Source organism: Biomphalaria glabrata, chromosome 10, assembly GCF_947242115.1.
Source record: "Biomphalaria glabrata chromosome 10, xgBioGlab47.1, whole genome shotgun sequence".
In the NCBI taxonomy this organism is placed as follows: domain Eukaryota; kingdom Metazoa; phylum Mollusca; class Gastropoda; family Planorbidae; genus Biomphalaria; species Biomphalaria glabrata.
Genome location: NC_074720.1, coordinates 11,149,276 through 11,167,289, shown reverse-complemented (window position 1 = coordinate 11,167,289; position 18,014 = coordinate 11,149,276). Strand labels below are relative to the sequence as shown.

Here is an 18,014-nt window from a genome sequence, read left to right as displayed (position 1 = left end):
ATAAATCATTATAAATATGTATATATATAAATATATATTTTTGCGGGGAGGGGGGAGAAAAAAAATCCCCTTCCTTCGGAAAAAAATCCTTGGCTACGCCTATGAGATTTCTACCATATCTATACATTCGCTTAAGTCTTAAGTTAAACAGCTTAGGATTCTTTCTCGGGGGTGGGGGGTACAAAATAATTTCATTGTTTTTTAATATAGGCCTAATATTCATTAGTTATTAAGAGAAAAACAATCGCTCTATAAGTTGTATAAAGGATTGTTTTCTTTTCAACAACAAAAAGCACAATTTTTAATGTTTTTCTTGTTTTTCTTTCACTTAGAATCTAGGGTATAATGTCATGAAAGTGTTGTTTTGTTTTCTTAAAAGAAATTATCGTTTTATAAAATATTAAGGGGAGAGAACGAAACAAAAAACTACTAACCAAATCTAACTTCTGAAATAAAAGAATTTGATGCAGCTGTTTTGTTACCCGGTAGTATCAACGATAGATTAGATCTTTTGTTATACTTATAATCCAAATGTAAACATATGTTTTTTTTATTATATTTATTTTATTGTAAAAATACAGTAGATACCTAAACTAGATCTTTATAATAATTGCTTTATTTATTTTTTTGCTCGAAATTTGTAAATTGCAGTTTTGTCATTTATTAATAATTCAATTTAATCTAGATCTAATTGGTTACAAATTAATCAAATTAATGAAATTTTGTATATTTGTAACTCAGACAACTCTCACTCTGGGTTCTGGCCCTGTCTCTGCCACTGGTAGGTATGTAAATGAATAATATATTAGTATTATTAGATTTGATTAGAATCTTTATGATAGTATGTATAATTGGATTAGTATAATATAGACTCTACTTGACTTTAACATAAATTGATAAAATGAAAAGCAGCACCAGGTGGCAGGGAACAAGTTTTTATATGAGAGAAAGTAGATCTAGTGAATTAAATGTGATGAAAATATGGGACTGCGCAGACCTATGCTCGAACCAGTGACCTTGGAAATGACAACACCGCCTAGGCCTAGCTGAAATGCACTGCAAAGCAAATTTAACCTCTAGAATCTAGACCATCTATAAAGGAATGTCTAAAAAAACATCCTAATTATTCTTCTGTTCCAGACTGTCCAGAGTCATTTACCCGTTGCAAATTACCACCTCAGTGGTAAATGGTCACATTCACCAGCTAGCCTTGCCACACCTGTGTTCACTTACAATTTCAACTGAGCCGACACAGACATCTATTAGGCATGTACTAGACAAACAATGGTTCTATCTAATTGTGTATCTCTCATTATGACAAGTGGACAACATAAATACACTACATAGAGAAGCTTCTGTTAAAAAAACAACTTCATATTGTTGATTTAGTGTTTATTGACATTATACCTATTGTTTATAATTTAATTACTTTAATAAGCATGATGAAATTTTATTAATATATTTAGTATACATATATAGATTCATTAGTTTCTGTGAAAATAATCATAATTAAATACCTCCTCCTATATATAATGTTATAGATTAGGCTCTGTGAAAAATATGAAAAACTATCATAATAAAATACTTTTGTTTCAATTTGGATTATAAAATAATGCCTAGATCTAGTTCTAAAGAGACTTGTCCACAGTCAATAAGTTTTTATTTTTAAATTCCATTATCCAAAATATACTTTTATTTTTGTTTCATAACCATCAATTTGATTTATCTAGAAAGTGTGTGCATTCTTCTTTAATTCTATATCAAATTTTCTGATAACAAACAAAAAAGTGTTTTTATTAAAGTTTAATCATAACAGAGTACGGGTATTGAAAAACATGTAAGCAAAATGAGTAATTCTTTAGGAACTTGGAGAGAAAGAGCTAATATGATACAAGTTTTTTAACTGTTTTTTTTTTTTCCATTATAGATAACTGGTAACCACAGAATTGTGACATCATGCTAAACACAACTCTTGTTAATCGAAAGAATGCTCTGAAGGTTGTTAAAGAGCTGGATGCATTTCCTAAAGTTCCAGAAAGTTACACAGAAACATCAGCAGCCGGAGGGGGGCGTAAGTTGCTTGTAAAATACTCTTTATGAGTTAAATGTTTTTAAAAATGTATGATATTTATTTTGTTACTGTTGAGGAATGGAGTTTTCATCACTAGATCATTAGGCTGACATTCCCTTACTCTTTCCACAATTAGTTGTATTTTTTGTTTTTTTCCATAATCATCATCCATGCTTTGTAGCATTCTTAAAAGTGGTAGCCTGTGGACTGTAGACCATAGACTACTAAAGGCAGGGTCATCCATGGAACAACCAGACGGACCAGCTAATTACTACATTCATTGTTAGCCAGCAATAAGAAAGAAAATTGATTGACCAGTGGGCATTAGGAAGCACAGGGCAAGCTATTTACAGAGAAATGACCATACCAAACAAACTGAACAGTATAAATTTCCTCCCATGCAAAGAGCGATCTACAATCTTCCAACTTAAAACAGGAATTACATATTTAAATGTAAGCTTAACAGAATAAGCCACACACCCCCACCTCTCTGCAGACACTGTGCACACCCTTGGGAAACTGTCAATAGTATCCTCTTTGAATGCCCCAACTTTAATTCACCTTTGGCAGATATTGGGGTGTGGTGGCTGAGTGAGAAAGTGCTTGGCTTCTGAACCAAAAGGTCTTGGGTTTGAATCTTGGCAAAGGCAGGAAAATCAACTTCAGGATTTTAGTACTCCCCTGATTCCACCCAATTCTCATGGGTATCTGACATAAATAGGGCAGTTTGTTGTAGTGCTGGTTACATGATTCCTCATTAACCGAAGGCCATATAAACAGATGACCTTTACATCATCTCCCCTATAGAATGCAAGGTCTAAAATGAATATGTTACTTAGGCAGCTATTATTACCACAAAAACCTGGCATAATCAACACTTTGTATGGCAGTGTGGAACAGCTGAAAAAAAAAACACAAAAAAAAGCACATTATTTGTCATTGGTACAGAGAAATAGGTAGAAGAAGGCTAGACCATCAAGTAAAATGTTTGTTTTACATGTTTCGGATGTTCCTTCAGAGTTGAAGATAGTTTACTTCCTAGTCCAAACCTCCCGCAGGACGACGGGGGATGGGAGCGGGCAGGATTTGAACCCTCGACCATCGATAAATCCGAACGACAGTCCATCGCACAAACCACACGACCAGGCAGCCATCCATGGTTTAGTTGTTTCCTCCTACCTGCTAGTATGCAATGAGATATAAGTAAGACGCAATAAAACAATTTCTGTTGCTTAATTACATTGCATTACTGTTTGCTCTGTTATCCCCAGTTTCTATTGTGACCTTTATTCTGATTGGCTTCTTGGTAATCTCAGAGATAAGTTATTATACAAGCACAGAGCTGAAGTTTGACTACACTGTGGACAAAAATCATTCAGGGTTTGTTTGTATTTTATCTTATACTGATTAATGGTTCTCAGAGATTACTTGAATGTTTACATATCTGAGACACTGCATGACAGCTTTGTTTTGTGAGAAGTGGGGAAAAAACAACATTGCAAGCTTTTCCGAAAAACAAAAAGATATTTAAGTATATTATATTTTTGTTAAAATAAGCTCTCTATGTTCTTAGATCTAGTTAGAGTCTTATCTTCTTTTGCTTTACCTTTATATTTTTTGAACATGAAAAGGCTCAACATTTGTATCTATAAAATAAGAAAAAATCTTTCTATACTAGCTAAAACTATATACTATTCTCAATGATATAGCTTTTATAAAGCAACTTTACTAACCTATTAATTAGAATGGAAAATTCGATCATTTTTATGAATTGGTTTCTATAATGTTTATTTTAAAAAATTCGGATCTAAGTTTCTCAATGGAAAAATGAAACTGTATGGTATTGTTATACTTTAACAATTTTTTTCATGACCTTAAATTGTAACATATGTAGGGAGAATTAATAAGAACAGAAACAGACAGCCAAATGTGTATGTTTTTTTTAAAAGAACATTTTATTGAGACACTAATAAGCAACACTCACATTGTATAATTTGTTGTACATGTTACTGTTGGCTGTTTGTAACAAGGACTTTGTTAATGTTCAAACATTTGTTTTTCTACTTGCATATGGCTGAATGCATTAAACTCAAAACTGGTTTCAATTTCTATTTTAAAAATTTTCTTGTGTATTTTTCAGGACTGTCAAGCTTAACATTGATATTACAGTTGCAATGAAGTGTCATCGTAAGTACCTCAGAGAATAATCTGATTTTCCGAATGCCCTTTGAATGATTAATTTCAATGTCTATGTTGAGTTGAAAGCTTACTTGAATTAGCTGAATTTTCAACTGTAGACATAGTTGATTGAAAAATAGGAATTATTCCATTGTCACATTTAGTCATTCTGTTTTTTATTGATGTTTGCGAAATTCTGCAGAAAATAAGAATGCAACTTTAAAGTATAAGCATATATAAAACTACCAGTCACTTTTAGGAGGTGCAGTGGCTGAGCAGGAAAGCGCTTGGCTTCCGAACCGGAGTCCTGGGTTCTAATCCTGGTGAAGACTGGGATTTTTAATTTTGGGATCTTTGGGCACCTCTGAGTCTACCCAGCTCTAATGGGTACCTGACCTTAGTTGGGGAAAGTAAAGGGGGTTGATCCTTGTGCTGGCCACATGACACCCTCTTAAACCATGGGCCACAGCAACAGATGACCTTTACATCATCTGCCCTTTAGACTACAAGGTGTTAAAGGGGAACTTTACTTTTTTTTTATATCTCTTTTAATAATAATAATAATCTTTATTATCCATGAGAAAATTTGTCTTACAATTTGTGCATTACACAACACAAAACATTAGAATTATAGGAAACCAAAATATACATTCACACCAGACTCACTCATAATTTACATGTGAAAAGTTTATATCAGATCGTTTTGGATGTGGTTTGACTTTATTGTTATTAATTTTTCAATCATTATATAATTTTATTAGAATTATGAAACAGAGAAACTAAACTGTGTAAAAAGATATTTCCAAGCAAAGCCTTACAGTTCCAAATATTGTTATAATTTGTCAAAAAAAAAAAGTTCCGATGCTATAAAATTTGAACATAAATTGTACAGATGTTGGTGCTGATGTCCTAGACCAGACTGGCCAGGATGTTTACTCCTTTGGTATGCTAAACGAGGAGTCAGTCCACTGGGAGCTCAGTGATAATCAAAGAGATTACCAGCACTTTGTCCAACAAGTCAACGACTACCTGTCTGGAGAGTATCATGCCATCCAGGAGGTGCTGTGGAGATCTGGGAACCCAGCTTTTAAAGGTGGCATGCCTAAAAGGTGCAGTAAAGACTTTTTCTATTGGAGTGTATATTTTCAGAAACTTAACATATGAACTGTTGAGGGTGTTGTCTGATTCTTTTTTTGGTGTTTGTAAAATATGTCAAAAGGAATATAATTTTAGTCAGTATGAAAAAATATTTTGAAGTTAAGACAAAAATAGTATAGTAGTGGGGATAAATCACAAATTGATGGGTGGGTTTGTATAATTAGATATTAAAACTGGCCTATATTCTTGACATAATTTAATATATCCAAAGTTAATTTGATGATTATGTATGTAAAATTGCCAAGGTATTATTTTTTATTTAAAAAAAAATTATGATATCTAACCATCATTTTTATTCCAATAGGCTATATATAAAATTAAAAATATTTTTTTAGCCACTCTTGAAGGAAAAAGTTGCAATTGATAAGTGCTGTCAATGTAACTGATTTGTTTAGATTTTTAAAAATTAGAAGTGCGCTTGAAAATACAACTTTACTTTACCTTATAATAGGTGCTATGTTCTTCCAAAAGGATTTTTTTTCTTTTTTTTTTTAGAATTTATTATACCTATTGAATGCAGAGATATATAATTATTTTTTTTATGCAAAAGGTGGTTAGCTTTACAATTGAATGTTGTATAGGTTTGTTATAAAATCATATTAAACTCTTATCATTATTATGTTTTTAAAATAGTTGCAACGTCTCTTTAGGGTTTACTAATTGCATGCCCTTTTCTTCAAAGTATTCCTGTAAAGTTAACTATATATTATCTGAAAAGAGAGCAAGTAACAAAAGTGATGCCCTTTAAAGAAAAAGTAAAGAAGATAACACTTTAGTCAACACTAATGATTCTACTACAAATCCTGTTAATGATTCTGGTGATCTGTTATTGGACAATACAGTGTCATTCTTGTAACTGCAGTCTAGATGTTCGTTCAGTATATAAAGTGTGAGAATAGTAGCCACTTTTTAATTAACAACACAAACTTCAGTTGTCATCTTGTTTTTAAGTAATCCTAGAGATTTAAATCTGTTAAATTTTAATGTCAATTTAGCGATACCAATAAAACCACTGCATCATTTTTAATGACATTACTTTTCTCTTAAGTTAAATTTATATAACTATATATAACTATTTTATAACTATAGTTATCTTTTGGTCTCGGTTATCACAGCACCAAAATAGTCATTGCTATTTACCATTTTATCTATGTCATATTTAGAGAAATACTGAAACTGAAAATTTCCATCTACCACTGATAACTTTTTGGTGTATCCCGTGTGATATTTTACTTTTTTAAAAATGTTTTTGACAATATTTTGTCCATTTTTTAGCACTGCAAAATCAAAATTTTTCAAGTTCTTTCACTTATAGCAAAAAATAATTTTATCTTGATGGTAAATGATCTTTTGAATTAGCATCCTCTTTTTGTTTGCTTTTTATGTTTTTCTTTAGGTTTCCTTATATAGACTCCACATTTCTCCATATTGCGTTCTCTTTTGTCTTTGTGAAAGTAATTTAATATTTTTTAAAAATGATTTTAAAGTCGAAATGCAAAAAAAAAAAGTGGAGATTACTATGTTTTAAATTTCTCCTATATTTTAGTTTAGGTTAGCTCTCTTATTTATACTTGCATTTTTATTATAGACAGAGTTTAACTCCAATCAGACATATACAATTTTGTAAAATAATTTGATAAAAAATGTTAGTAATCTTTTTTGTTATGAGATAATTTTGTAACATTTCATGGATTTAAATATTTTTATCTAAAGTTAGTTGGAAATTTAAGTTAAGCATCTTATTGTACAATTGTTTATGAATAAATATTATTATATATACATATTTTTCTTCCTTTCTTCATGACAGAAAAGGTCCTGACCCACCAGGTCCACCTGATGCTTGTAGAATTCATGGATCCCTAGAAGTCAACAAAGTTGCTGGAAATTTTCATATCACTGCTGGCAAGTGAGTTGATTGTGGCTTTTCTTTGTACATATGAAATAAAACAACTTATATTCTCAAATTTAAGCCCTGAATCTAAAGGTTAAAGGTCTGAAAAAAATTAAGACTTGAGTCACACAGCCAGCGAAGCTTAACCATAGCCAATGAGATTACTCTTAAGAGCAAGAGCCCACAAAAACAGCATTTTAGCGCAAACCAATTCTTGTTATCCATATCAAGTGCAAATATACCTGCCTAACCAATTGCCTTAAGAGAACCATTTTTTCAGCATTTTAAATTAAGGATGAGCAACTAGTTTCAAAGGATATTACCAGGCAACAGAAAAAGTAGCGTGGGCTATTTGTTAAGTCCTGTATCAGGCTGTTGCAGAAAATAAGAAAGCTGTATTCCAATTTTTAATTACATTAAATCTTATCTGCATTCTTAAATGCTCTTCAAAATTATTGTAAATGATTGGAGAAATACAATATTGCGTTAAATTTAATAATAATAATGGCTGTGGTGCATCAATCAATTCACAAGATTTTGATCTCAGGCCTTTAATGTAAGTCACATCCCAAATATAAGCTGGACCTGCTTGTTTTCTCTTTGTATACTTTCTCCAAAGAGGTGTAAGTTGTAAATAGTAAACACCTAAAACTCTAGTAACTGAAGTGGAATAAAATTTTTGTTTTTAATACCTGCCCTGATACATTTAGCCATTACACCTGAAGCAATTTAAATCAAATGTGTGACGATCTCCTTAGCAACATCCACTTTGTGTAAAATTTTACTATTCATGCTATAAATAAGCATTGGAGATTATTATGACATGTTATTGGCGTCAAAAAGTTATTTTATTATAGCTTTTAAATTATTTCTAATGTTATTTAAAATAGTTCTTTTCAATTTTAAATAGGTCAGTGCCTGTTATTCCAAGAGGCCATGCCCATCTGGCCATGATGATGGATAGTAAAGGTAAACAAGTGTGATACTAGATACAATTCAGAGATATAGCTCTAGTTGTTATATATGATAAAAATAATTGTTATTGTATTTGTTTCTGAACATCCAGTTGAATTTATTTTTAATGGACATCTAAGTGCTAAATCTTATTTACTTTGTGTTATAAAACTAAATAAAATGGCAGAGAGATTAGATTTTAAATTATCGGTACCGGTATGTAAAAAAAAAATGTATCACTTCCGAAATATTTTAACATTTTGTGATATATCTTTTTAAAAAAATGAAATAAATTAGTGGCATGTTAAAAAAAAATTTTGGAGCATTCAAAAAAGTACACTAGATTCTTTCATGTGTATTTTTTCTTTAAAAATTCACAGATTACAATTTTAGCCACAGGATTGATCATTTTTCCTTTGGAAATCCAGTAAATGGCATTATCTTCCCTTTGGATGGATCTGAAATAACCACTTCATTTAGTAAGTTGATTTCTAGCCAATTTGAGGTAGAACACTGTTAAACTAGTTAATAGTAAATATGTTGTATTGTCTGTGTACAATTCTTAATGAAGAAAGAAAACATCTTTCAATAGTTTTGATATAATTTAAGGATGGCATTATGTATAAATAAAGTCACATTTCATATCTCTATAGACACCTGAACTCTTTCAACTGGTTATGACCATGAGATCATCTTTTCATTTGGCTTACTAACTTTAAAAAATCTGCTTTTTGAATTTATGTGTAATTATACTGAAACTTATGTGGACTGCTGTCTCAATGTTTTGTTCATGATCTTTATGTCATGGCATCATTTGTACAATTCCGCCTATTAGCTTGCCAACTCTTTATGGGCTCAACATGGAAACTGGAAATCAGACTTTGGGTGGGCATAGATCACAAAAATGGCTCTGACAATTGTCCAAGAAATTTAATGGTTTATGTATATTTTTATGAAAAAATAATTACTAACCCAAGAAAAATTCTGGTTTGACCGTTATAATTTTTCAAAATATAAGCATCGTTAAATTAAATTTGATCTAGAGATCTATATCTTGAACACACCTCAGTGGAAATTCTGCATATATTCACTAAAGACTTAAATTTAAAAAAAGATGTTCAGGAGCATTTTGCATACCATTTTATTTATACAATTTTCAGTAGAACATCAATACTATATCACCAAACTAGAAACTCCTATACATATATCTCTAACTAGATCCAGTATGCCCTAAATTGACATCTCCACTTTGACTGAGATTAGACTTGAGGTTCTGGTTGGAATGCAAATACTTAAACTCTTAGCTACGGCACTTTTTGTAATTAGCTTTTAATAAGGCATAGCCTTCAAATTGGAAAATCAAAAATGTGTGCAGTATTTCAATGATTTTTTGTACTTTTTAACAACTATCAAAGCTACCCCTATTTGCCAATTTGTTTTATAAATTCTTTTTAGCTCTATGTATTTTATTTTAATTATTATTTTGTTTCATCTGTAGATCATCATAGTTTTCAATACTTTATGCAAGTTGTGCCGACAGAGGTTAGAACATATAAAGCTAACATGGACACCTATCAGTTCTCTGTTACAGAAAGTGTAAGTCTGAAAACAATAGTTCTTGTCCGCTGTCTTTTAGAGCAAGTATTTTTTTTTTTTCAATCTGTTTTGACTCTAGTCACATAAGATTTGCAATTAAGATTCTCTGCCATTGTATTTGTAATTTTACCAAAAAAAATTTAGGGCTATTCAGATATTTTTTATTTAAAAAAATATTTTTGTTAATGACCCATGAGCACTAAATCACCAAATATTGAAAATATTGTTTTCTTTTAAAATATTTCAAATAATTAAGGCTCTAAGCAAAAGTGTAATAAAAAAAAAAAGTACCTAGTTTTGTTCCTTATTTAACAGTGACCAAAAAGATTTTAAAGTAATTTTAACAAAGATTGTACTAAATAAGCAAAGCATACTTTTAGGAACATCAAGTACACTCTTTTATAGCTTAAACCTTTGATGATGCCAAATCATATAATAGATTCTAGTCTTTAGACTTAAGACCTATTATTGAGATATAGGTTTAAATCTATATTTAGGCCATATATAGATCTAAGAGCATTAATTGGAATAACCAACTCTAGAAAAAGAACCATTTTAATCCACACCCTCCCCGCCCAAAAAGTAAATAGACTGGCTGATTTTAACTTGTCAGATAGAAGTTCACATGTAGGCCTATTGTAGTGTGTAGTTGATGATAAGACCACCCTGCGTTTCTTTTCCCTGCGCATTATGCAATAGTGTTTGTATATTGAGTGTCAGACAAGAAAATAACACATTGGTACGCTTAGTCAAGCTTGTACGTAGCTCTACCTTTACACTAAAATAGTTGCACACCCTCCCTGCCCAGAAAGTAAATAGACTGTGTGTCCATTTGATTTTAAAAACCTGGTCAGATATAGACATGCACATGTTGGTATTATTGTGTGTAGTCCATAATGACAAGACCACCCGTACATGTTTTTTTCCTTGGGTATTATGCAATAGTGTTTGCTGAGTGTTCAAACAAGAAAATAACACATTGGCATGGTTAGTCAAGCATGTACGCAGATCTACTTTTGCGCTAAAATAATTACACAGATCAAATGTTTCTTAACACTCTAACATTAATTTTGGTTTTATATCTTTGGTTACTATATAGATCTAAATGTAAAATTCTAGATCTATTTCTGATATGAGATTTTAAACTTTACCAGTAGCCTACTATAAGATTTTCCCTTATATAATAAGTCAATATAATTTTAAAAAAATAAAAGTACCTTTCTTTTCTAAAGGTTTTAATTCAAGGCAAAAAATACAAACACATATTTATTTAGACATTTTTTTTCTCAGATTTTATTGTGCAATAGTTTTTTGTATCAAACATCTTCCTTATTAACTTATAACTGATTTATTATGGATAACTATTTCTACAATGTTAAAAGAATTTTATCGAACCATAGGCCAACAATCAGATGATTGGCTGGGTCTCGATCAAACAACCCCCTTCCTCAAAAAAAAAAGTTATGAAAAGTTGTTTAAGTTTTATTAATATTTTCTAGTTTAGTTTAACTATCTTTTGAAATTGGTGATAAACTTTTAGTTGAACTACTTTATTTTAGTTGAAACTTAGTTTTAGTTTAAGTTTTTAAATTTAGTTTAGTAAAACACTAATTATAAGTTCTTGTTGGATTGTAAAGTATACAGTATTTACTTGACCATTTGGCTATTAGCTACACTTCCTATAAATATGAGAAGGTTATAAGTAAACATATAATAATTAAATAAAAAACAAACAATATTTTTTGCTTTTCCTTAAAATAATCTAACCAAAAATATATTTAAAAAAAAGTAGCTAAGCAGAATTTCAAACACTATCCTAGCCAACATCAGATAATAGTTACAAACAAATGCAGGTTTTACTCCACCCCCCCCCCCCCCTTTCCCATTTTTTCCCTTTTACTTTTCACTGTAAAGAATTAACATTTCTTATTAGCTGACTTAAAGAATTCATTTTTTTTTTAAATTCTTCAACTATATTGTACATGTTAATTATTTTTTTTTTTGTAGAATCGTGCCATTGATCACAATGCAGGCAGCCATGGAGTGCCAGGAATTTTCATAAAATATGACCTTTCATCTTTGCTCATACAAGTGAAAGAAGTCCATAGACCCTTTTGGATGTTTCTTGTTCAGTTGTGTGGCATTGTGGGAGGAATATTTTCTGTCTCAGGTAGCGACATAACTTTGAATATAATTTAAATCAAGTGTTCCTTGTTTTTGTAGTGGCCCATTCTGGGAAAAATCTGCTATTTTGTTTGATTAGACTTATGTGTTATGCTTATATCTCAAAAGTAAAAAATTTCAAATGCTCAGAATAAGTGTGTCTTCAAATTATGATATGGTAAATATGGTAATAATTAGAAAGTATGTTTTAAAAATGTGTAATTTATCAAGTTCTAGCCAAATAGTACATTAGATTTAGATCATTGTCAAACATGGCGTAATGTTCCATTATCACTTTTTAATTGAAATTGACTATGAGGATGGGGTTTACCCATTTAGGTGACCTATTCTTAGCAACTATAAAATACTGTGAAAACAGGTTTATCCAATTTGTTTAAAAGTTTCATTCTTTATTATAGATAAATTTAGGTATTTTCATTTTTAGGGCCCTCCGGTTTTGGGAGGGACATTAAACATAGTTTTGTATTTATTGTTGAAGGATTTTTGTTATTTGAATTAAAATAGTTTGCATTTGAATCTCCGGCATAACAATTTGAGTGTTCAATAATTGTTTAAAGTGAAAAATCTATACTAAATTATAACATCAGAAACACATTGTCTGATGAACACAATCTCATCGTAACATCAAGACATCTTCACATCTAGCTCAAATACAAATGATCGTTACAATTAGATATGGGTACACATCTACATAAAATCTGATAGTGGCAATACAAATTGCATCTACCTTTAGGTACTGTTTTGAAGTGTGCGTATGTCTTAACAAAGTTAAATAGTTTGTAACTTGAGGCATGGAGCTGGGGAAAAAAAAGAACTGTGACTGTGAAAGAAAACAGAGAGCACCTTAGGAGATGAAATAGTTTCTTTTTCAAGGGGGGCGGGATGCTGTAATAATAGATAAGTATAATTTCAGAATCTTGTGGCATTTTTTTTATACAGTCATCTCAGTGAGATAGTATTATTAAGTATTATTTATACAAAAGTAGGTTGTTTTTTTTGTTGTTTAAAAGTATTTGGAGTTTCATTCAAACTGATATTTAGTTCAACAATGTTATCATTTGCATTTTTTGTTGTTTTGTTTTTTTGTGAAGAGGAGATATGATGGATTACATTAATTAATAAAAAAAAATAAAGTTTCCTTCCAGACCATGTCATGTACCCATTAAAGCTGTGTAGACTCAGAGTTGCCCTAAATATCCTGAAATTGAAAAACCCAGTTTTCACCAGGATTCGAATTCGGGACTCAGAAGCCAAGATCTTTACCACTCAGCCACCATGCCTCTTGATTAGGTTAATAGTTCAAATAAATGTTTCTATATCACAATTTGTGGCAAATGGCATAATAAATCCAATACAGTCATGCCACTATCATCAATGTCAAAATTAATTTGGAAAGTTTTACTCTGTGATGGAATAGAACAAATGAAATTATTTTTTTTCATTATTATGCTTTTAAGCCTGATAGAGCAAAGCTCTCTGTCTGAAAATGTGTCTAAAATCAAATTCACTAGTTCTCCTTTCTTTGTTTGGGTTGTCATCACATATTAAAAAAGTTACCTACCTTTGAGCTGGCCATCATAACAGGTCTGATGACTTTCTCATCTTTGTGTGGGGCTATTATTATACAGTATGCATATGTCAACAAGGGCATAACTACACTTCATCTTTATTCTGCAGGTATCATCAACAGCTTTGTGGGGCTGGTAGCGGACATCTTGTGTTGTCGCTTCAAATGGGGTCAGCAGAAAAGTCATGACACAGTTGTCCCAGGTCAAGCTAAGTTACCTGTGGACTTAATTCATCCCACATTTGAACGCAGCATAAGCCAAAATAATATTGTTTCCCCCTCTCAAGAGAGTTATGTTAATCAACCTAATTTACTTCAAAATACGTCTTAGTCTTTTGTTTACAAAACATAACATTTAATAAAGGTACTGAGTTTTTTGTTGTTTTAATTATTTATGCAATTACAAAATATTTTATTTGAGTGATATTTATTGAGTTGTTCAATCCATTATAAGCTGTATTTTTTTCTTGTTTTTATTTACAATAAACTAATCTATACAATATAGTTTCCATTTATTGTTTTTATTATTGGTATCAGGATGATTGAAATCTGAAATGTATTGTTAGGCTATTATACTTTTTGTGATGATTGTCAAATATTTTTCTATGATGTATTATTATTATTATTGTTTCAATACAATCTGTATCTTTTTCTTCTTATATTAAAAATGGCACAAACAGAATCATCTTGCCGGAGATGTATATAAATAACTTGACAACACACTGACGAAATATCTGTGTTCTTTTCTTTCTTCTTTATTAAACTTCTTCAAAACTAAACATAGACATAGATTCTCAATTCAATAACAACTTGACTTCAATATCTTGATAACATTAAACGTTTCCAATAATACAACTATAACTGATATACTCATTACTGAAACAATCAAATAATGATACAACTTAATGATAGAACTTCAACTAATGGACCTGTTTAAGAACTCATTACAACGCCAAGACAGTTACTATGCAAGGATCCCGACTAACTAGTATTCCCCCAATTTATACATTTCTCAACCGTATTTTTCAGAATCCTAGAAACTTCTATTCTAAATATTAGGTCACAGTCTCGATTCATGGCACTGTTTTCTTAACTCCATGCTATTTGATTTTTAGAAAATAACACAGTAATATTATCAGAACTTCAAGTAGGGTTTCAGGGAGCAAGTGCTGTTGACCCATTACACTTGGCTATCCCAATGTTAGTGTTGAAATACACTGCTCTAGTGGTATGTTGAAAAAGTTTTAATTATGTTTTGATGTATATTGCCCAGAGTGTTCCATGCCAGGCTCAGATTCTATCTCTGTCAATACATTTTTTGTTGCACTATGTATATTTACCTGCTCACTTTCATAAGAAGCCTTGAAGCATCACATTCAGCTGATTCATTCATTCAGCTATTTGTGTTAAGCTCATCCAAATATCTCTTCTATTTATGCCTGTGTGTGTGTTGTATGATGTCTTTCATCCCCCCCTTTTTTTTGTTGTTGTTGACTTTTTATCCTTGTATTGCGCCCTAAAGGAATATCTTTTCGGGTCCTATGTGGTCTTCTAGCATGGATTAGATCACTTGTTTAGGGAATCCTCATCATTTGTAGTTTAGATAGAGGCATTTAAAAAAAAAAGGCCATACCAAGAAGTAGGTCAGCCTATTCCTTCCCCCCTCATTTTCCTCCTCAGTTTATGAACCAAAAAAAAAACCCAATTATTAATCAAGTTTTGCTACCCAGAGTCGAGTGTTGACTTCTCCCTGTGTCACACTTTCTCTACATGTTTTTATTTTCACTATATCTTGCAGGAAGTCTTCACTTAAGTATTGAATATTGAAAAGTTCACTTTGCTTGAGACAAATAGGGGAGACCTTTAAAATAAAAAAAAAATATGTTTATAGAGTTCTGTTCATCAGCATGCCTGTTTATCTAATGGGCCTACTATTCACATAGCATAATGTTATGTGGACCATAGAATGAAAAGATATTAGAGACCATGACCTTTGACTTTCATTCCCAATGCAAAACAGCGGATCTTGGACTCATGTTTTAAAACCTCAACATGTTTCCTTGCATTTTGAAGCTTAATACATGGTATGGTGTCGTAGGCTTACAAATTAGTCTTTTGTGAAATGGATCAAACGATTCAGTCGATTTTACCTTAAGGGATTACCCCCCCCCTCTCTTTTTTTTTCAAGATTATAAGCGGTTGTGTACTTACAGGTTGAGAATCGAGAATCGCTGTTGCAATGCAATGCATTACTTTCACACTATAGACGTGGGGGAGGGTCCGCATTTTAAAGATAAGATGTCTTATGCACATTTACAATCAGGTAGCAAGATTGTCTGCCTGTGTTATGAGCCGTCCGAAAGAGCATGATTTAAATCCTGGTGGAGATGTTTGTATTTGAACTGAATGTCCTGGTCACATAATACCGTCGTTAACATTAAGACATGAAGACCCTAACCATTACACCTTATCTACACAATAGTCTTTTAGTAAAGGAAGGGAGAAAGGTGTCCGATCTACTAGCTACTTGTTACGATATTTGCCATGGTGAGCTAATAATAGCAAGGATATGACAGACTATCCCGTTTAAAACGTTTGTAGAACACAGACGGAGAGGAATCTGTGTACACATCGCGTTCTCGTCGTCTAGACGTTGATATGGAAAAAAAAAACAACGGTTTAAGAAATGAAGAAGAAAGCCTTGTGTTACACGTAGGCGGCTTCTAATGCAGTCGTACTAACACTTAACGTTGCACGCCAGTTGTTATCAACATTCTTCGGCCTGAGGGGCCTTGTAAAATTCTGACAGGACTGTCACGGGCCTCATTGGAACCGAGTCCATGTGGACCTAATTATACAGCGGCCCGGATCTGGAACTCAGGCCGAAGGATGGGGAATCACTGTCAAGCACAAAGTCTCATTCGCAACAGTGACCATGAATTTACCAATAAGAGATTTTTATTATCATGAACAGACTTTGTTTGAGACTAGTTATGTTAGCTTATACAAGATACACTTGATAACAATAAATAACGTCAACACTATAACGCCAGATTCGTGAGACTCTTTTATAACACACTCTAACGTTATATACAACAGAACAATGTGAACTCTCTCGCCAAGGGGAATAAGTGTAAGTACAAACAATTAACACAAAAACACCACGTTAGAAACAATAGAGCATCCTGTTGGTAAACCATAAGTAGGCCCTATAAAATGAAAGAGTAAATTAAGTTATCCTTTCAGACCTTGTGATCAATTGGGCAGATAATGTAAAGCTCATCTGTTTCTGTAGCCCACTGTTAACGAGGGTGTCATGCCGCCAGCACAACGACCAACCGCCTTTACCCTTTTCCCCAACCAATGTCAGGTACCTTTTAGAGTTGGATGGACTAAAAGGCGCTATAAAGTAATCTTCACCAGGATTCGAACCCGGGGCGGAAGCCAAACGCTTGACCACTCAGCCACCTCGCTTCCTTAAGTGCTTCAATGTTGAGCACGATGAAAGTAGTAAAGACGGAGCAGCATAAAGGAAGGGCATGAACTCCATCTAGCTATTACTTTGTTTTAGCATTGGTTATGATATCTATGCATACGTTACGCAGCTTATTGTTTAAAAGAAGCGGATACCTGTTGGGACGTACTTAGCTCGGTCTCGTCCAATTTAGTGGCCATTGTGGAAAGTAGTGGAGACAGTGTTGAATATATCTTGTATCCTTTTGGAGTTCATCTCAGATACACGCAGGGCCGGCACTGCAACGTATGCGGCCGCAGTGGGCCCCGCACTTTCATAGCCGCCGCGCTAACACTAATTGTAAATTATTAAATTAAGCAATTATAACTTATTACAGTGTTTCCGTGGCCTCCTGATTTCCCAGGAGCCCCTGGAAATCTGAAATTGCAAAGTATACGAAAAAAAGTCATGAAAGTTGTCATTTTGGGGTGTCATCAATATGGAAAACGCCAATCCTAATCGCGTTTAAAAACAAAAAACGACGAATTTAAACAAAAAACAGAAAGTTCCGATACTTAATGTACTGTAATATTCAGTGGCATGTAAATATATATCTAAATCTATCTCGATCTCATAAAAAAGCGATATTTTGCTAGTCGATAGTAGGCTAAATCTAAAAGGCAGATAAGAATGTTTATCAGCGTTTTGTTGAAAAATACCTTCTATTGTAATTTAATTTGACCGTGATTTTGCATACTAAAGTATGAATTAAATACAATGAGGAATTAATTTTTAACAAAAATTCTTAATATTAACTTATTATCCTTATCCCTATATACCCTGACTAGGACCCGCGCAATCCGTTTCTCATAGGGCCCCGCAATCTGGATAGGCCTACACATTCGGAAGACAGTTCGAAAGTAAACTTGAAACTAATTTAAACAGACAGATAACACAGTTT

The 18,014-nt window shown here is 32.2% G+C and overlaps 1 protein-coding gene across 2 annotated transcripts; it reads left to right on the top strand.

Moving 5' to 3' along the window:
- Positions 1 to 735: 735 nt before the first annotated feature.
- LOC106074567 (endoplasmic reticulum-Golgi intermediate compartment protein 2-like) lies at positions 736 to 14,103 on the top strand. Of its 2 annotated transcripts, none has more exons than XM_056044490.1 (12): positions 736 to 785; positions 1,141 to 1,266; positions 1,928 to 2,071; positions 3,343 to 3,451; positions 4,212 to 4,258; positions 5,142 to 5,358; positions 7,215 to 7,313; positions 8,209 to 8,267; positions 8,633 to 8,731; positions 9,751 to 9,848; positions 11,856 to 12,018; positions 13,710 to 14,103. In XM_056044490.1, the coding sequence occupies exons 3-12, from the start codon at positions 1,957 to 1,959 to the stop codon at positions 13,928 to 13,930; spliced, it is 1,227 nt and encodes a 408-aa protein (XP_055900465.1). In that variant the 5' UTR covers positions 736 to 785; positions 1,141 to 1,266; positions 1,928 to 1,956; the 3' UTR covers positions 13,931 to 14,103. The 2 variants fall into 2 exon arrangements, with proteins under 2 accessions (XP_055900465.1, XP_055900466.1); XM_056044491.1 differs by having other exon boundaries at positions 745 to 781.
- Positions 14,104 to 18,014: the final 3,911 nt, after the last annotated feature.